Source organism: Delphinus delphis, chromosome 5 (assembly GCF_949987515.2).
Source record: "Delphinus delphis chromosome 5, mDelDel1.2, whole genome shotgun sequence".
Classification (NCBI taxonomy): domain Eukaryota; kingdom Metazoa; phylum Chordata; class Mammalia; order Artiodactyla; family Delphinidae; genus Delphinus; species Delphinus delphis.
In genome coordinates this window covers 47,034,395-47,055,736 of record NC_082687.1, presented here as the reverse complement: position 1 = coordinate 47,055,736, position 21,342 = coordinate 47,034,395, and the positions used below count along the sequence as shown (strand labels likewise).

Genomic DNA, 21,342 nt, shown 5'->3' with positions numbered 1-21,342 from the left:
CTACTGCCACCAACTCTGGACCAAGGCATTTTCATCTCCTGCTTAGATGACTTTAGTAGCTTCTAAATTGTTCTTCCGGGCTTCCCTGGTGGCCCAGTAGTTAAGAATCCACCTGCCAATGTAGGGGACACGGGTTCGAGCCCTGGTCCGAGAAGATCCCACATGCCATGGGGCAGCTAAGCCTGTGCGCCACAACTACTGAGCCTGCGCTCGAGAGCCCATGCGCCACAACTCCTGAGCCCACGTGCTGCAACTACTGAAGCCTGCGCGCCTAGAGCCCGTGCTCCGCAACAAGAGAAGCCACCGCAATGAGAAGCCCGCGCACCACAACGAAGAGTAGCCCCCGCTCGCCACAACTAGAGAAAGCCCGCGTGCAGCAACGAAGATCCAACGCAGCCAAAATAAATTAAATAAATTTATTTTTAAAAAATAATAAATAAATAAATCTTCTTCCTTCTACTCTTACCACCACCATCCAGCCTGTCTCAATCCCTTCTTCATGGAAGCCAGAAGGGTCTTTTATGTATGTAAATCTTATTCTAGAACTCCCTGTTTTGAATTCTTCAGTGGTTCTTCTTGTCTTTAGGATAAAGTTTAAAATCCTACAAGCTCCTGAGTGACGTGGGCTCTGCACACCTCAGCAGCCTCATGCCATGTCACCCTCCATCTTGTTCACTTCAGACCACTCAGTTCCTTGAATATGTCTCTCTCCTTGCTACTTCACGACCTTTGTACCCTCTACCTAGAACGCTCTTTCATCCCCTTTTTGCCCAATCTTATTTCATTCAGTTGTAAGGTGTAGTTTGGGATAAACCCCAATGGACAACACTGACTCCTTGAGGAAATTTTAATTCTATTAAATATAGTTCATCAAGTCCTAAGACATTCAGCTGAGCATCCTAGTGGTCATGTTACAAGGAGGAGAAGCCGATTTTCAAGAGTTAGCATGAGGAGACATGTAATGATCTCCTGCCCACCCTGAGAAGCCCCTCCTTATGCAATGTAGGCTTCGGGGTACCCACAGTTAGTCTGAAGGTGGGAAGCGCATACCTTTCTCTGCATTCTGGAAAGCAAAATGATGTTGGGTTGAGGTGCCGCTTCCCATAGCGTAAGTGTAATGTTTCTGCAGGACGCAGATAGCAGGTCCAAGGGAGAGTGAATTGTTTGTTGACAAAAGGAAGAAGGAACCTGCAATAGGGAGATTTGGGCAGAATATTAGTTCAGGTAGACCAAATTATCTATGAACCTTGTCTCCTACATCATAAAAAAAATGTGAGGCTATCATGTGATAGCACCCTCCCCCCACCTCCCCAGCCTCCGTGCATGAGATATTCCTCCTCTATGTTTCCTTCATGTGTCATCTCATCTCTCCCCTATGTTTTCAACATTCCTACTAGATATTCTTCAGACTAAAAACATACTGAAGTCTCTTCTCAGAGCATTTCATCATCATCATCATCCTTTGACCTCCTATATCCCTCAAGCTATAACCCAACTTCTCTTTTCTTCTCATCCAGATTTCTCTGGAGCAGACCACTTATTTTCTCCTTAATTCCTCTTAACACCATGTTTTTCATCCTCACTATTGACCAAACCTTTTCATGCTGATGTCTCCAATGCCTTCACCTTTTCAGCCTTGACCTTGTCAGAACAGCAAGGCCATCATGTCATAAGCCATGCCTTGATTTAAATTCTACCCCTTGGCTTTCCATGATGCCATGCTCCTACCTCTTGTTGACACAACATTAATCAGTCAATCTAAGAAAGAGTTGGAAAATTTTATTTGAGCCAAATTTGAGGATTTATAACCCAGGAAGAGCGTCTCAGAAAGCTCTGAGAACTGTTCTGCTGGTTAGAAATCAAGGCACGGTTATATAAGTTTCTTCTGAGACAGAGAGCTCTACAGCAAATGATGTATTACAGTTTACACAGTCCAGATCTGCAAGTACAAAGTGGCGGGTCATGTGACCCTTTACAAGATCAAGAAGGAATGTCATCTTCAAGCAATTGTCTTGTTGGTGCTGGGAGAAGGTTGTCTTTATGGCTGAGCAGGTATTTCTGCCGATGGGGGAGGTTTGGTTGAAGCATAATGCGGACACACAGTGCACAGTAGAGGGGAGAGAGGAGGCCAAAGGGCAGAGAAATTTTTTTATGTTTAAATTCTTCTTGTCTTGCCATAAAATATGAATTTTGTTTCATACTGTCTCTTTATTCTCTCTCCTTCCTGAGCTCATTTTTCTCTATCCACCCCTTAAATGTCGATTTGATTTGCATTCTAGTCTCAAATGTCTGCTCTCCTCACTCTGTATATGCTTCTTTTTTTTTTTTTTTGCGGTACCCGGGCCTCTCACTGCTGTGGCCTCTCCCGTTGCGGAGCACAGGCTCCAGACGCGCAGGCTTAGCGGCCATGGCTCACGGGCGCAGCCGCTCCACGGCATGTGGGATCCTCTCGGACCGGGGCACGAACCCACGTCCCCTGCATCGGCAGGCGGACTCACAACCACTGTGCCACCAGGGAAGCCCTCTGTCTATGCTTCTTAAATAACTGAGTCAACTCACACTTTCAGCTATCACTTCCTCCCTCTTAAATCTCCATCTCCATTTCAGACTAACTCTGAATTTCAGCCTCACACACGCTGCTTCCTGCTGAACGTTGGGGTGCCTCAGACTCCACGTAACGCAAATAGAACTCATCTTCCCCAAAGCCTCCTCCTCCAGCCTCATCTCTCTTTTCTCCTTTCTTCGACTCTACTTCTTGACCGCCATGACTTCTGGGTTTTTGCTCTTACCTGGAATGTCCTAGCCCACACTTGACTAACTTTACTCATTCCTTAAGGCTCACTTCAGGCCTCGCCTTCCTTAAAGAAGCCAGTTCAACATGCCCCTCCTCTGAACTCCTGAATATCCCAGTCACAACTCTGATGAAATAAAATTTACATTTCAAGGCAGGACAAGAAAAATTAAACACAAAATTCTCTCTGTGTTTGTTTGGGCCTCTTCCTTCCCTCCCTAATGTGTCATATGCATCTGCATTACACATTAACCAGACCTCCTCAAAGATGGGGGTGCCTGCTGAAGCATAAAGATGATTTTTTTTTCTTTCTTCTTATGCTAGCAATGTGGTTTCTTAAAAGAACAGTGCTCTTTCCCAGCTCTGTAGGGGGTCATGGCGATTCGCTGCTCACTTTGCCCAGGCTTACCTGGACTATGTATCCTTGATGAACTTTATGTAAAATACCAGTGTGTCATTTTGACGTACAATTCTTTGTCTCCAAAATGTATATGACTGTGCCATTGGCTCCTAACAAGTGGAACAGTTCTTAGAGCTTTCTGAGAAGCTGCTTCCTAGGTTACAATCCTGTTTGGCTCAAATAAAGTTCCCTTTATTTTTCTTCTTAACTTGATAGTTAACTGAATTTTTCTCGTCATTTTCTTGGGGTAGCCAACAGGATATCAGAGACACCCACCAGAGGACACCTGGAGTCTACCCCAAACCAGTGCTTGGTACCAGCGTGGGCCCTTTGAGCCCCATCCACTTCTTAGTATGCCTCAGGTGCTTTGGTGAGTTCTCCTGATATCCAGACACCATTGCTTTAAATGACGTCCTGAATTTTATTCAAGCTGTTTCTCTTGGGACTTGGAGTCCTAAGGGGATACTGGTATATTTCCTATTTCCTAGGCAGGGACCTAAGGGGAAATTCCTAGGCAGACACCTAGGAGGAACTTTGAAGTGAACTGGATTGGCCATCTTTTTTTTAAATTTGGCTTCAATTGGAAAGATATGGTCTGAACAAACTGTTGCTGGTGAAATGAGAGACTGAGCCTGCTGAGGTCTGAAGAAAAGGGACTTCGCTCCTTCCGGCCATCATGTGTCCTCAGGTGACTGAGAACCTAGCGGAAGTGTCTGAGAATCAATCCTCATGCCATGCAGTGGTCCTACAGGGGATCCCAGTACAATCATTAAGTAAATTCTGCTCCCCAGGGGACACTATAAGGCTGATCACCTAGTGCTCTGGGCACCCATGGCAGTTTTAGACTGCTGGAGGGAGAGACTCAGACATGTAAGAGAGTCGAACAGACCCAAGGGTAACTCCTTGGGAAGCTAGACTCAGAAGCAGCACACATTCGATCCATCACACTGACCTCAGAAGGTTGTTCGGATCATATCTGAGTTAGGGTACCAAATGAATAATGGAAAACCGTGCCTCAAAGGCTGAACAGCTCCCGTATGTGCACCCACTCCTGGAACCCCGGCTGGCTTCATGTACAATTGAAACAAAGCCAATGCTTGCAAGCACTTTAATCTTAACTCTTAAATGGCCAGGATAGAACTCTTTTGACCTTCCAAAACTGTAGAGAAAGCCAGTATGATAAAACATCTTCGCAAAATTCTGACCCTGAGAGAACAGAAGTATTCCTAGGAGAAAGCTTAAAGTTATAACTCTTATCATGTCTTGAAATGTAAACATAGCCCATATCGCCTGAGACTACAGCCTTGGCTCAATTAATAGAACTTAAAACTGAAAGGGGGAAAAAAAAGGAGAGGGGAGCTTTCTAAAACTCAAGCAAGAAAACTATGAGATCTCTGTCTGTGTCTATCTGGATGTATGTATGTGTGTATGTTATAAAAACACTATAACCCTACCTCTGGATGGCGTTACCAAAATTAATTTGCAAAAGAGCTCTATTTAATTGACTTAAAAGCAAGTGCTTACAAATCAAATATTTCTAAATGTAACTTAAACTAACACAAATTTTTAAACGATCACGTGATCTAGGATTAATCTTTACTGAAATAAAAAGCAAGCTTAAACTGATGGTTTAATTAATATAGACATGTCTTTAGAGTCATCAACATTAAGTAGAATCCTTTTATTGTACCTAGGTTTACTGAAATTCAGTAAGTTCTTTTATCTAGGTTATAAAATTTGTTAACGAGAAAATTAATGATCTGATGATATTTTCATAGGTAATGAAATAAATGGGATAAAAGGTTTTGGTTAAACTATTTAAGAACAATTATGTTTTATGGTATGCCTACCTAAAAATAGTTTCTCCAGATTTCTGGCAACTTGAAAGCTTAGAGCTCTGATAAGTTAAATGATGGAAATTCATTGAATGTCTAGATCATTTTTTTCCCTCTAGACCATTTTTAATAAGATAAAATGCTGAAACATTAATTGCTAAAGGAGTCTATGTTTACCTACTTTTGACTTCTTATTACAGTGAAACTAAATATGTATGAGAATATTAATAAATATTTTGTGCTTTATTGAAAGATTATACTTTGAAATGGCATATATTTCTAAAAATTTATTCTAAAATGGGAACCTTGAGAAAAGAGTTTTATGCATGGTCAAGAGTATCTTAGAGGAACTTCCCTGGTGGAGCAGTGGTTAAGAATCCGCCTGCCAATGCAGGGGACACGGGTTCGATCCTTGGTCCGGGAAGATCCCACATGCCACAGAGCAACTAAGCCCATGCGCCACAACTACTGAGCCCGCATGCCACAACTTCTGAAGCCCGCATGCCTAGAGCCCGTGCTCTGCAACAAGAGAAGCCACCGCAATGAGAAGCCCGTACACCGCAACGAAGAGTAAGCCCCACTCGCCTCAACTAGAGAAAGCCAGCGCGCAGCAACGAAGAATCAATGCAGCCAAAAAAAAGAAGAAAAAGACTGTCTTAGATTAGATTGAATTTGATTAAATAAGTGAATTTTAATATTAAGTGTGAAAACGTGTAAAACTAGAATTTGATTTTTTTCTCTAAGTTTTCTTCGAAATGTTAATTTGCTTTTAATAACAGATTGTGAAGTTTCTTTACCAGTAACTTTCTGCACTTGCCTTTAAAATCGTTTACTGTCACTTTGGTTAAGTGAATAAATATTGTTTCACGGTGACTTATGATCCTACTTGGCCAAACATTTAAAACCTTTTGATATCTTTGACAAACTTTCTCACATTAAATTCTAAATGAAGTTCTTTTGACCTCTAGCTAACTCTGGGATACTACAGAGGGCCCCTGAACATCTCAAAGAGAGATATTAAAATAATCAGGCTTATTTGGTCTGTTAAATCACATGGGAAACATTGTCAAATGAGTAATGATAAACCTTCTTAAGTTATATTCTATGGGTAAACGTTATTAATATGAATGTTCTAGAAATTATATGAAGTTTCTAAAATTTGAAATGTCCATAATTCTAGTCATTATCTTAAAATTTCATACCTCACAGAAACAGCCCAATTTCCTTGACAACTGCATTGTAATCAGGTCTTTAACCATGCTTTTAAGTCTTCTGTCACTTATAGATAGCTATTGTCTTACTCTGACCCTTTTACAAAAATACTTGTAAATGACTTGCTTTTATGCTCCAAAACTAAATTAGACTCGGTAGCAAAAGGACTTCTACATCGTATGTGAGCCCTTTCAGCAGGGGCTCTCTTATGTAAGGCTACTGAAGAAATAGTAATGGGGTCTCCTTTAATTATTTATGTCCCACACTCAGTTGAGTCTCTTCTAAACTCTCACTACATTTAGCACTATTCTGTATGCCAACTAACTTCTTAAGAGGCACTGTTGCTTTCTGCACCTAATACTGTCTTGGTTCTATGTAATAACCTTAACCCTGCAACTTTGCTTCCAGCACTACAGGAAGAAAACAACCAAACTGCACAGTGTTAAGAGATTATCCTTTTGCTCCCAGGAATGACTTACAAGAAGCTCCTATTGATAAGGCTAATCTGTTTGATTTACAGATGGGTCCTCCTTAAAGGATGAATATTACCGAGCTGGATATGCAATAACATCCACAGTGGACACAACTGAAAGTTCTTATTTACCAGAAACAACGTCAGCAAAATAAGCTGACCTAACTGCCTTAACCCAAGCTTGCCAACTAGCCAAAGACCAGATAACAAATTTTTACACTGACAGTTGCTATGCTTTTGGAGTGGCACACAATTTTGGAATGCTATGGAAACAATGAGGTTTTTAACCTCTTCAAGACAACCTATTTAAAAAATGGGGGGATTCCCTGGCGGGCCAGTGGTTAGAACTTAGCACTTTCACTGCCAGGGGCTGGGGTTCAATCCCTGGTCGGGGAACTAAGATCCTGCAAGCCGCGAGGTGCAGCCAAAAAAAAAAAAAAGGAAAACAGTTAGCAATTATTAAAACACCAGGACATTCCAAATCTGACACTGTGGAAGCAAAAGGAAATCAGCCTGTTGATGCTGCAGCCAAAGAGGCAGCTTGAAACACTAATCTTGCCCAGCCTTGGGAATGTCCACTGCTCTCCATTAACCCTGCTAATGAAATAAAAGATTTCTTTCTACAGGCTCAGGAAACCACAGCCAAAGAAAAGAAGCAGATACTGGAACAAAAAAGGGGAATTTTGACCCCACAACACAAATATGGTATCGACCCGATTAAAAAGCAAACCAGAAAAACCTTATAGTGTCTATTGACGCACAACTGCCATCACTCCAGCATGTACATTCGTTACCTCTTGGACATCTGAGAAAATGCTTTTATAGAGAAAACAATATTTTTGGAAACTTTCACCCATGGTGGTTCAAAAGAAATATATTACATTATTGACAGGGTCTTATTGAGACATTTTAAAACACTGGTAACTAGCTCCTCTTACAGCAAGCTTCTAGGAGATGAAAACCTTAAGGATCATGGAATACTACCTAAAGGTTTTGTTTATTGGAAAGGACATCAAATAAAAGATTCTTGGCAGCCATGATAGCAAGGACCTTGTCAAGTATTATCAACTGATCCATGTACAGCCAAACCGAAAGACATTAATTCATGGATTCACATCTTTATTTTGGGACTTGCCATGTGGCTTGTGGGACCTTAGTTCTCCGACCAGGGATCAAACCTGGGCCCCAGCAGTGAAAGTGCCGAGTGCTAACCACTGGACCGCCAGGGAAGTGCCCCACATCTCTCATTATTAAAAAGGCCCCTCCAAACTTGCACAAGCCTCTTAGATAGCCTTATCCACCAGAGGGCAGACAGCAGAAGCAAGAAGAACTACAATCCTGCAGCCTGTGGAACAAAAACCACATTCACAGAAAGATAGACAAGATGAAAAGGCAGAGGGCTATGTACCAGATGAAGGAACAACATAAAACCCCAGAAAAACAACTAAATGAAATGGAGATAGGCAACCTTCCAGAAAAAGAATTCAGAATAATGATAGTGAAGATGATCCAGGACCTCGGAAAAAGAATGGAGGCAAAGACTGAGAAGATGCAAGAAATGTTTAACAAAGACCTAGAAGAATTAAAGAACAAACAAACAGACATGAACAATACAATCACTGAAATGAAAAACACACTAGAAGGAATCAATAGCAGAATAACTGAGGCAGAAGAACGGATAAGTGACCTGGAAGACAGAATGGTGGAATTCACTGCTGCGGAACAGAATAAAGAAAAAAGAATGAAAAGAAATGAAGACAGCATAAGAGACCTCTGGGACAACAGTAAACACAACAACATTTGCATTATAGGGGTCCCAGAAGGAGAAGAGACAGAGAAAGGACCAGAGAAAATATCTGAAGATATTATAGTCAAAAACTTCCCTAACATGGGAAAGGAAATAGCCACGCAAGTCCAGGAAGCACAGAGAGTCCCATACAGGATAAACGCAAGGAGAAACATGCCGAGACACATAATAATCAAATTGGCAAAAATTAAAGACAAAGAAAAATTATTGAAAGCAGCAAAGGAAAAACGACAAATAACATACAAGGGAACTCCCATAAGGTTAACAGCTGATTTCTCAGCAGAAACTCTACAAGCCAGAAGTGAGGGGCATGACATATTTAAAGTGATGAAAGGGAAGAACCTACAACCAAGATTACTCTACTCAGCAAGAATCTCATTCAGATTTGATGGCGAAATTAAAAGTTTTACAGACAAGCAAAAACTAAGAGAATTCAGCACCACCAAAGCAGCTCTACAACAAATGCTAAAGGAACTTCTCTAAGTAGGAAACACAAGAGAAGAAAAGGACCTACAAAAACAAACCCAAAACAATTAAGAAAATGGTCATAGGAACATACATATCGATAATTACCTTAAATGTTAATGGATTAAATGCTCCAACCAAAAGACACAGGCTTGCTGAATGGAGACAAAAACAAGACCCATATATATGCTGTCTACAAGAGACCCACTTCAGACCTAGAGACACATACAGACTGAAAGTGAGGGAATGGAAAAAGATACCCCATGCAAATAGAAATCAAAAGAAAGCTGGAGTAGCAATACTCATATCAGATAAAATAGACTTTAAAATAAAGAACGTTACAAGAGACAAGGAAGGACACTACATAATGATCAAGGGATCAATCCAAGAAGATGATATAACAATTATAAATATATATGCACCCAACACAGGAACACCTCAATACATAAGGTGACTGCTAACAGCTATAAAAGAGGAAGTCGACAGTAACACAATAATAGTGGGGGACTTTAAAACCTCACTTACACCAATGGACAGATCATCCAAACAGAAAATTAATAAGGAAACAGAAGCATCAAATGACACAATAGACCAGATAGATTTAATTGATAATTATAGGACATTCCATCCAAAAACAGCAGATTACACTTTCTTCTCAAGGGCGCATGGAATATTCTCCACGATAGATCATATCTTGGGTCACAAATCAAGCCTCAGTAAATTTAAGAAAACTGAAATCATATCAAGCATCTTTTCTGACCACAACACTATGAGATTAGAAATGAATTACAGGGAAAAAAACGTAAAAAATACAAACACATGGAGGCTAAACAACACATTACTTAATAACCAAGAGATCACTGAAGAAATCAAAGAGGAAATCAAAAAATACCTAAAGACAAATGACAATGAAAACACGATGATCCAAAACCTATGGGATGCAGCAAAAGCAGTTCTAAGAGAGAAGTTTATAGCTATACAAGCCTACCTCAAGAAACAAGAAAAATCTCAAATAAACAATCTAAACTTACACCTAAAGAAACTAGAGAAAGAAGAACAAGCAAAACCCAAAGTTAACACAAGGAGAGAAATCACAAAGATCAGAGCAGAAATAAATGAAATAGAAACAAAGAAAACAACAGCAAAGATCAATAAAACTAAAGGCTGGCTCTTTGAGAAGATAAACAAAATTGATAAACCATGAGCCAGACTCATGAAGAAAAAGAGGGAGAGGACTCAAATCAATATAATTAAAAATGGAAAAGGGGAAGTTACAAAAGACACCACAGAAATACAAAGCATCCTAAGAGACTAGTACAAGCAACTCTATGCCAATAAAATGGACAACCTGGGAGAAATGGGCAAATTCTCAGAAAGGTATAACCTTCCAACCTGAACCAGGAAGAAATAGAAAATATGAACAGACCAATCACAAGTAATGAAATTGAAACTGTGATTAAAAATCTTCCAACAAACAGAAGTCCAGGACCAGATGGCTTCACAGGGGAATTCTATCAAATATCTAGAGAAGAGCTAACACCCATCCTTCTCAAACTCTTTCAAAAAATTGCAGAGGAAGGAACACTCCCAAACTCACTCTATAAGGCCACCATCACCCTGATACCAAAACCAGACAAAGATACTACAAAAAAATAAAATTACAGACCAATATCACTGATGAATATAGATGCAAAAATCCTCAACAAAATACTAGCAAACAGAATCCAACAACACATTAAAAGGATCACACACCACATGATCGAGTGGGATTTATCCCAGGAATGCAAGGATTTTTCAATATACGCAAATCAATCAATGTGATACACCATATTAACAAATTGAAGAAGAAAAACCATATGATCATCTCAATAGATGCAGAAAAAGCTTCTGACAAAATTCAACACCCATTTATGATAAAAACTCTCTAGAAAGTGGGCATAGAGGGACCCTACCTCAACATAATAAAGGCCATATATGACAAACCCACAGCAAACATCATTCTCAATGGTGAAAAACTGAAAGCATTTCCTCAAAGATCAGGAACAAGACAAGGATGTCCACTCTCACCACTATTATTCAACATAGTTTTGGAAGTCCTAGCCATGGTAATCAGAGAAGAAAAAGAAATAAAAGGAATACAAATTGGAAAAGAAGAAGGAAAACTGTCACTGTTTGCAGATGACATGATACTATACATAGAGAATCCTAAAGATGCCACCAGAAAGCTACTAGAGCTACTCAATGAATGTGGTAAAGTTGCAGGATACAAAATTAATGCACAGAGATCTCTGGCATTCCTATACAGTAATGATGAAATATCTGAAAGAGAAATTAAGGAAACTCTCCCATTTACCATTGCAACAAAAAGAACAAAATACCTAGGAATAAACCTACCTAGGGAGACAAAAGACCTGTATGCAGAAAACTATAAGACACTGATGAAAGAAATTAAAGATGATATCAACAGATGGAGAGATATACCATGTTCTTGGATTGGAAGAACCAATATTGTGAAAATGGCTATTCTACCCAAAGCAATCTACAGATTCAATGCAATCCCTATCAAATTACCAATGGCCTTTTTTATAGAACTAGAACAAAAAATCTTAATATTTCTATGGAGACACAAAAGACTCTGAATAGCCAAAGCAGTCTTGAGGGAAAAAAGCAGAGCTGGAGGAATCAGACTCCCTGATTTCAGACTATATGACAAAGCTACAGTAATCAAGACAATATGGTACTGGCACAAAAACAGAAACATAGATCAATGAAACAAGATAGAAAGCCCAGAGATAAACCCAGGCACCTATGGTCAGCTAATCTATGACAAAGGAGGCAAGGATATACAATGGGGAAAAGACAGTCTCTTCAATAAGTGGTGCTGGGAAAACTGGACAGCTACATGTAAAAGAATGGAATTAGAACACTCCCTAACACCATGCAGAAAAATAAACTCAAAATGGATTAGAGACCTAAATGTAAGACCAGACACTATCAAACTCTTAGAGGAAAACATAGGAAGAACACTCTTTGACATAAATCACAGTAAGATCTTCTTTGATCCACCTCCTAGAGTAATGGAGATAAAAACAAAAATAAACAAATGGGACCTAATGAAGCTTCAAAGCTTTTGCACAGCAAAAGAAACCATAAGCAAGATGAAAAGACAACCCTCAGAATGGAGAAAGTATTTGCAAACAAATCAACGGACAAAGGATTAATCTCCAAAAGGATTAATCTCATGCAGCTCAATATTGAAAAAACAAACAGCCAAATCCAAAAATAGGTAGAAGACCTAAATAGACATTTCTCCAAAGAAGATATACAGGTGGCCAAGAAGCACATGAAAAGCTGCTCAACATGACTAATTATTAGAGAAATGCAAATCAAAACTACAATGGGGTATCACGTCACACCAGTTAGAATGGGCATCATCAGAAAATCTACAAACAACAAATGCTGGAGAGGGTATGGAGAAAAGGGAACCCTCTCGCACTGGTGGTGGGAATGTAAATTGATAAAGCCACTATGGAGAACAGTATGGTGATTCCTTAAAACACTAAAAATAGTATTACCATATGACCCAGCAATCCCGCTACTGGGCATATACCCTGAGAAACCATAATTCAAAAAGACACATGTACCCCAGTGTTCATTGCAGCACTATTTACAATAGCTAGGTCATGGAAGCAAGTAAATGCCCATCGACAGACGGACATATACAATATATGACATATACGACAGATGGGTATATACAGTGGACTATTACTCAGCCATAAAAAGGAACTAAATTGGGTCATTTTTTGAGACATGCATGGATCTAGAGACTGTCATACAGGTGAAGTAAGTCAGAAAGAGAAAAACAAATATTGTATATTAACGCATATATGTGGAGCCTAAAAAAATGGTACAGATGAACCGGTTTGCAGGGCAGAAACTGAGACACAGATGTAGAGAACAAATGTATGGACACCAAGGGGGGAAAGCCGCGGGGTGGTGGTGGTGGTGTAAAACAAAATTTAAAAATAAACAAATAAATGAATAAAATAAAAAGGCCCCTCCACCTAAATGGACTTTGGGCCCTCTTTCTCACACCTGACTTCAACTAACTAATTCAAGCATCACCAAGCTAGGACAGAAGAAGAAGACAACAGTACAAGAGTCTGGACCAGGCCTGTTAGACCCATCCTACTAGTTCAACTGTAGTATTTACCAAATATCTATCTCTCTATCAAAATTTGAAGTTATTCGTTTTACTTCTAGCTATCCTTTTGCCCCAGTGTTGAAGACCGAAGGAAAATTCTGTAGTAAGTTGTCACAAAGTATAGTTACTGGAGGCAATTTAACTGATTGTTGGATCTGTCATCAAATTCCTTGGTCAATAAAAGGCATCAGCCATAATTCTTGACACTGAATTTTCAGATGTTCCTGTAAAGTTTCCTGTCAGCATATACCTCCATGTTTGTTTACTACATTTGATAAATGTACTCAATTCTGAAGTTTCTGTAATGGGAAAGTGATGTTGGAAAAACAAATGGCTCGATTTTTAAAACTGCTTTGCAATGGGAAACTGGTTCTGTAATCCAAACTGAATGTTGTGCTTTCATACCAGATTAGCCTGCTAATATAGCTATCTAATGAGTCACATATAAAATCAGATTTCTGCATTGAACAATCCCCTTTCTAGTCTAAATGAAACTCTGGGTAAATGGTTAAGCCCTGGGGATTCATGGCTTAAATCTTTGCTTCTGACTTTGCTATTGTTGTTGGCTATATTGATGGTGCTCTGTGTGATTAAGAGTAATAATCTCTTGTGCCTCTCAATGTATATTTAAAACTCCAACTAGAATAATGATGTAAATGACTTGAAACTACTGATGATATCTATAATTCAATATAAAACAATGGGTATGCATAATGCACATACAGGGTAAATTGACATAAGTACTACTGGACAATCTAGAATTGACTATCAGTCCTTGCCAAGCATTCTATTAGTCATTTTGATGTACGATCCTTTGTCTCCATAATGTATACGACTGTGCCTTCCACTTTTAAGAGGCGGAACAGTTCTCAGAGTTTTCTGAGAATCTACTTCCTGGGTTATAATCCTCAGTTTGGCTCAAATAAAATTCCCTTTTTTTTCCCTCTTGATAGTTCATTGAATTTTTGTCAACATTTTCATCACTGAAATACCATATTCTAGTTTTCAATTTTGTATCTCTCTACTATTAGACTGTGAGTTCCTTGAGAGCAAAGACTGTGTGTGAGCAAATTCATCATTTTATCTCCAGGACTTAGCACAGTACCTGACACGGAGTGGAGAGTCATTAAATAGTAATTGAATAAACTTTATGCTGGATTTAGGAATAAAGTTTCTCTAGCTCTTCTTCAGGAAGCACTGTGAGATGTACTAACTAAACATCAAGAGTGGATTCCACATCTATATTTTTTCCCCTCCTTTACTTCTACCCCATTCTCCTTCCTCTATTTTTTTTTTTTTTTTTTTTTTTTTGCGGTACGCAGGCCTCTCACTGTCGTGGCCTCTCCCGTTGCGGAGCACAGGCTCCGGACGCGCAGGCTCAGCAGCCATGGCTCACGGGCCCAGCCGCTCCGCGGCATGTGGGATCTTCGCGGACTGGGGCACGAACCCCTGTCCCCTGCATCGGCAGACGGACTCTCAACCACTGCGCCACCAGGGAAGCCCCTCCTTCCTCTATTTTTGAAGGTTATTGTATTGGGGATTGTCAAAGAGTTGTTATCTTTTCCCTTGCAAATCAAAATGAAAGGCTCACCTTGCTTATCTTGGTATAACATAATAAAGAAATAATCAAAGAAAAAAGCACCATATCTTTTTTTTTTTTTAATCCACAAAATGGTTCCCAGATATAAGGGATGTTGTGGAAGCAGAATCTGAGTATGGGGTAAAGTGAGAAGCCATCATGACCAAGCTAAGCAAACTCCCCCTAGATACCTGCAGTTTTAGAGATGGAAGGGAATTCAGCAATGATTGAGTCCACCAATGACTCACAGCCTGCTTTGATCATTGGTAACTTGCCTATAGAGCCGTGCTATATATTAAAGTGTTTGGGTTTTGGAAGTGCACAGAATAGAAAGAAGTAAAATAATTCTCAGGGCAAAACCTGAAAAAGTAAAAACTGCATAAGATCAAAAATGAAAAATGGGGGCTTTCCTGGTGGCGCAGTGGTTGAGAATCTGCCTGCCAATGCAGGGGACACGGGTTCGAGCCCTGGTCTGGGAGGATCCCACATGCCGCGGAGCAGCTAGGCCCGTGAGCCACAACTACTGAGCCTGCGCGTCTGGAGCTTGTGCTCCGCAACAAGAGAGGCCGCGACAGTGAGAGGCCCGTGCACCGCGATGAAGAGTGGCCCCCGCTCGCTACAACTAGAGAAAGCCCTCGCACAGAAACGAAGACCCAACACAGCCAAGAATAAATAAATTTTTTAAAAAAGACTATCTCCTATTAAAAAAAAAATGAAACATGAGCTTGATATGTCCTCAGCGCCTTTTGGTAATGACTAACTGCTTCTCTAGCTGGTGATTCCCCAGCTGAGCCATCTTCTCTGGTAACTGGCACATTTACACTGCATGGGTGAGAGTCCTTGTCCTTCTAGGATTTGACTTAGTATCATCCATATCTGACATTATCTTTTTTTTTTTTAATGTAGGTAATTGTTTATCTGCCCAGTAAGTGAACCCAAGAAATGCAAGATTGATCATCCAGGACTCGAAGACCTCGAAACACACACAGCAAAGACCCTCCCTTGGTAAATGGATGAGATAACAAAGGGGCCGTCTCTTACTCTGTCCCCAGGCCAAACCTGTATCTATTTCCCGGGTGAAACGTAAGTTTGTTGCCCTCATGGTCTCAGCTATTTCTGTACTTCAGGCTAGAAAGAAAGCTCTTACCTTCTTTGGTATGTGTTTACTACGAGCCACAACGAAGCAGAAACCACTTTAACACACAGGTGTGATCCCCATCTTGTCTTCAGAGTTGGCCGAGGGATGCCGGGCTGATCTGATTTCTTCCAGATCTAGAGTCCGATAAATTAGGTGCCGGTCTAGTCCGGCATACCTTCCCCGAGAAAGCCAGTGAGGATATCCACAGCCCTGGCCAAGCATTCAGGGCTCCTTGCTTTCAGGCAGCAGGCAGCTCTGACCTCAGTCAGATCAGGCCTGCGAGGAGGATTTGAAGAGGGAGGTTGCTCAGTTGGGGTATGTCCCTCACACCCAGGCCCAACCCCTGAAGACTGTTTCTCTGCTGCTCACTCCTGCCCCCTCCCCAATCCTAAGTCTTCTTACTCTCCTGGATTAGAAGGCTATGTTTCTCAAGCCACATCTGAGAGGGCTGAGCTCCTTAACCTAGAAACAGAAGAGTGCTGACAAGACAGATGGGCCTGGGGGCTCCAGAGATGGCTCCAGAGCCCAAGGGGTCCCAGCTGGAGCCACGCAGGGGCCAAGGCATTCTTCCTTGTGGCTGTCTTTTCTCTGTTTGCAAAACTTGATTGAAACATTTTGCCTTTTCTTGCTTTTTCCTACTATGGGCACTTTTTCCTTAGGCTACAACCTAAACTATTACTATATTAAAATAGTAATCACTGTTCCCAGAAAATTTACTTTTTCAATAAATCTAAGATGCTTATGTGTGTGCTGGGAGGTACTAAATATTCCATGGGAATTTGCAAAAAAATGTATACTCTGTTTACTTATGTGTATTTAGTAGGTCAAGCTTGTTAATTATGTTGTTCAAATCCTCTTTGTCCTTATTTATTCTTCCTGATCTGCTCATCTTTGAAAGAAATGTTTTAAAGATTTCTATGATAAGTACAGGTTTAGCAATTTATCTTTGTGTTTCTGAATCTTTGCATTATACATTTTGAAGCTATGCAATTAAATATTAGATTGAACCATATGACACTGACATTGGAAATTATATAATACATTAAGGTTTATGGCTATTTTCTTGGTAGAAGGTGACCTATCAAAATAAAATATCACTCTGCTCTTTTAAATTCTTTTTGCCTTGAATTCTCTTATGTCTGGTATTTTCACATAGGCTCACTTTCTGTTAGTGGTTTACAGCTAAGATACTGATAGCTTCCCCAAATTGACTAAAAGTTAAAAGACTGATAAAATCCTATATTATTGAGAGTATGAGAAAAACAGCCCGTTCCATTACACTACTGGTGGAATGTAAATTGTTTTACTTTTTTGGAATTAAACTAGATTAAACTTTAACTGAGATTTATTAAATTATGTATTTAATTTATTAAATTACAAATTTGTAACACGTAAACCCTTTGGTCCAGAAATCCCACTTTTAAGTATTTTATAAAACTATAAAACCATACAAAAAGCAGTAAGGGGCTTCCCTGGTGGCGCAGTGGTTGAGAGTCCGCCTGCCGATGCAGGGGACACGGGTTCGTGCCCCGGTACGGGAAGATCCCACATGCCGCGGAGCGGCTAGGCCCGTAAGCCACGGCAGCTGAGCCTGCACGTCCGGAGCCTGTGCTCCGCAACGGGAGAGGCCACAACAGTGAGAGGCCCATGTACCGCAAAAAAAAAAAAAAAAAATCGGTAAGGATTTTCACTACCATATTGTTCATGATCATGAAAAACTGGAAACAAAAGTTCAAAAATTGTAGAATGGTGAAATAAGTTATTGTACATACAGGAGAATACTATGTAGCCATTTAAAAAAATTAGATCAATATCCTCTGTCATAAAGAGATGTTCATATTTTGTGCTATGTGAAAAAGGCAACCTGCTGAAATATATAAAATATAACCTCAATTTGGAAGAAAAAAATTATTTTGTACATTGAAACATTTTCTAGTTTCTGTGTTGATACTTTGGCATCTTGGGGCTTTGCTGACCAGAGAGGGCCCACCCCTCCCAGGGTTAGCTGATTCCTAGAGACAGTAAAGGGCTGCGAGTGCGATTTTCACGTGCAAACCACCCAGCCCAGACCCACATCCGCAACTCCCTCCTTTATCAGCTGTTACACTCAGGGCCACTATTCCCACAGCCCTACCCACCCAAGGCCAGTACCAGACAACTAGGGGCAGCTCCTATGTGATGGAGCCAATGAAATTATTCAAACTAGCCCATTTTAGACCTGTTTAGCCCATTACCCTGTGCCAGCAGACATTCTTCCCCTCAAAAACCACAAAAACGCTCCTGCACACAGCTTCCCCATCTCTCTCTGCCTGCGACCAGCCAACCACAGTGTTCTCTCCTGTGGCCCTGCATAGTGGCTGTGGTGCACCTCCCTCCTTTTGGGAACTGTGAGTAATCAGCTACCTTTTCAATGGCAATCCTGATCTGTTGGTCTCACCATACCTGAATAAAAATCATATCTACATAAAACATAAATACATAAAAAGTCTTAATGAATATAGACAGAAGTTATCTCTAGGGGAGAGGGCTAGGTCTGAGTGGGGAGGAGAAGCAATGGATTACGCTGTTGACTGTCTGGTTCATTTATTGTTATTTTTTTAATATTTTTTTTTTGTGGCCATGCTGCACAGTTTGCAGGATCTTAATTCCCCGACCAGGGATTGAACCCAGGCCCCTAGCAGTGGAAGCATGGAGTCCTAACCACTGGACTGTCAGGGAATTCTCTAGCTTATTTTTATAATACTATGTTACTTGTGTACTTTAAAAGATAGAGCATTTTAAAAAAGTCAGCTCTCTCCATCTTCTACACGATTGCCATAAGCCAAGCTTTCTTCTTTTTTATTAAAACAATTTTTTTTTTGCTTTTTTATGTGATAAGAACACTTAATATGAGCTCTATCCTCTTGAAAAATTTAAGTGTATAATTGTTAACTGTGAGCACAGTGTTGTACAACAGGTCTCTAAAACCTATTCATCTTGCAGAACTGAAACTTTATACCCCTTGACTAGCAACTTCCCATTTCCTCTTCTTCCTAGCTCCTGGATTCTACGACTCTATTTTAGATACCTTACAATGGAGGAAAAATCTTTTCTCGGCCCTTTTAAGGTCACTGGCTGAGTCTGAAAATTAAACTGACAAAGATGGATTAACGGGGGAAACTATACGGAAAGTATACAAATTTATTCAATGTAGTTGTACATGACATAGGAGCCTTCATACGAAAATGAAGATCCAAAGAAACAGTTAGACCTGAGTATTTTATGCTGGATTTGATGAAGAGTGTATCACGGTGGAGGAACGTGAGAGGTTCAGGAGGGTGAGGGAATTGTAGTAAAGTGGGGGAAACTTCGCACATGAGCATTTTATGACCTGTTTCAGGGAAGAAGGGCAAGGACGGGAGGAGGGCAGAGTGATCGTCCTGCTTCTGACATTTTTTCAAACTCCTTTGGCTTAAAATATTCAATATGTCAAGGTGTGGTATTTTGGGGTCACATGTCCTAAACCCCATCAACTCACTTAAGTGGAATCATGCAGTATTTTTTCCTCGGTGATTGGCTTATTTCACTTAGCATAATGTCTTCAAAGTGTATCCATGTTGTCACATATGGCAGGATTTCCTTCTTTGTTAAGGCTGGATAATATTCCATTGTTAGGTACATATCACATTTTCTTTATCCATTAATGTGTCAATGGACATTTAGGTTGTATACACACCTCGCAATCCCTCTGTATTTCTTATCTGTTCTATTATAATGTTAACCTGTTTTTCACTTTTCCATTATCGGCCCCGTCCAACTCACTCTTCATACCAGACAGAGAGTGAACTTTAAAAAATAAAAATTGCTCATACAGCTCTTTCATTTCTGGACATTTTGGAGGGATAGATATCTTGAAAAAACATTCCCACTACAAAGCTAGGCACGATAAAGAAATATCTTCCTAGATGCATAATGCTTAGCTGAGCTTGCAAGTGAGGAAGTAAAATCAGAGAGAATAAAGGGAGTAAAGGAGAATAGGAAATAGAGAGGAAACTTGGGAGGTAAGGAGGCATTGATGCCATGGTGGTTCTGAGGACATCTGCTAGTCCTAGTAAGCTTGAACCTTTGGTTCTGTGACAATTGCCTTGAGAGGTGGAGGATAAAGGGACAAAGCCTTGGGTACCTACAAGATGAAGAGTTGAAATGTCTCATCAGGGAGCAGGGCTTATCTCTGGGAATTTGTAACCACAGGCTCGCCCTCAAACAATATAAATTGAGGCTTCAATTTATACTACCTGAGTGTTCTACGAAACCACAAGCTGAGAAATTAACAAACACACATCCTCTCTGGAGGGCACAACATCAACCCAGGCCTTCCGGATTTCCAGAGGAACAAAAGTTTACAATCCAAAATTACAAAACACCACAGAAACCGTCAAGAGGGAGAGTCAGAAAAACAAACAGTAAAATCAGACACCCAAGGACTAGATGATGGAATTTAGAAGCAGAATATAAAATAAGTATACGGGTTAAGAAGCTTAACAAAAGATATCAAAGCAAGGAACAAAATGTTATCAAAAAAAGATCCTGGCAAGTTTGAAAAAGTAGACCATCTAAATAGACCATCTAAAATAAAAAATTTGGGAATTACCTGGTGGTCCAGTGGTTAGGACTCAGCGCTTCCACTGCTGGGGGCCCGGGCTCAATCTCTGGTCAGGGAACTAAGATCCTGCAAGCCACGAGGCACAGCCAAAAAACTAAAACAAAATAAAACAAAATAAAACTAAAAATTTAAACTCAATGTTAAAAAAAATAAGTCCACTGAAAAAAAATCTGACTTATAGGAAAAAAATCTTTTAAATTACCTGGAATATATCATTGAGAGAGAAATCCACTCCTCTCATTTTTCCCCGCAAAACACTAGAAGGACTAAGAGACAAAAAGGATAGAAGAAGGTGTAACACACATACTTAGAGTTCAGGAGAAAAGACAAGAGGATGTAGGAAAACAGTTCTTAGAGGGATAATAACTGAGTATTCTCCACTGAATAAAAGACATAAATGTGGAATTTGGAGAGCACAACAAATCCCAGGCAGGATAAATATACAGAAATCTGCATCTAGATACATAAGAGTCAAACCACGAGGCACAACGGACAAAGATCTTAAAAGCCACCAGAAATTTAGATTCCCTAAATCACTTTCCTGCTTAAAAGTCCTCAATGACTTGCCTTTGCCTGGTTAAACTTAGGGTATTCTCCAAATTCTCATCCACAGATCATGGTATATTTTCAAGAACACAAGAATGGAATGTGACTAATGGGTAGCAATTTCTAGTCTCAATTGCAGTGTGCCTGGCAAGAAAGGTAAAACTACTTTTGATATTTGATTTTTAAATGGGCATTGGATGATGGAATCTTTTTTTTTTTTTTTTTTGGCCACACCGTGCAGCATGCGGGAT

The 21,342-nt window shown here is 40.1% G+C and overlaps 2 protein-coding genes across 3 annotated transcripts in view; both read right to left on the bottom strand.

The window, feature by feature from the left end:
• The window catches only part of LOC132425895 (serine/threonine-protein phosphatase with EF-hands 2), a 42,944-nt gene extending 22,309 nt beyond the window's left edge, over nt 1–20,635 (bottom strand). The window contains exons 1-2 of one of the 2 annotated variants that reach the window (XM_060012349.2): nt 20,534–20,635; nt 1,051–1,188 (exon numbers count right to left, since the gene is read on the bottom strand). In XM_060012349.2, the coding sequence (XP_059868332.1) occupies nt 1,051–1,105 (55 nt within the window). In that variant the 5' untranslated portion in view covers nt 1,106–1,188; nt 20,534–20,635. Of the gene's footprint in view, nt 1–1,050; nt 1,189–15,912; nt 16,229–20,533 lie in introns of those variants that run through there. The other variant, XM_060012350.2, reaches the window with a different exon arrangement.
• NAAA (N-acylethanolamine acid amidase) overlaps nt 20,533–21,342 on the bottom strand; it is a 48,666-nt gene continuing 47,856 nt past the window's right edge. The window contains exon 11 of the mRNA XM_060012355.1: nt 20,533–20,639. The gene's annotated coding sequence lies outside the window, so the exon portion shown is untranslated. The remainder of the gene's footprint in view (nt 20,640–21,342) is intronic.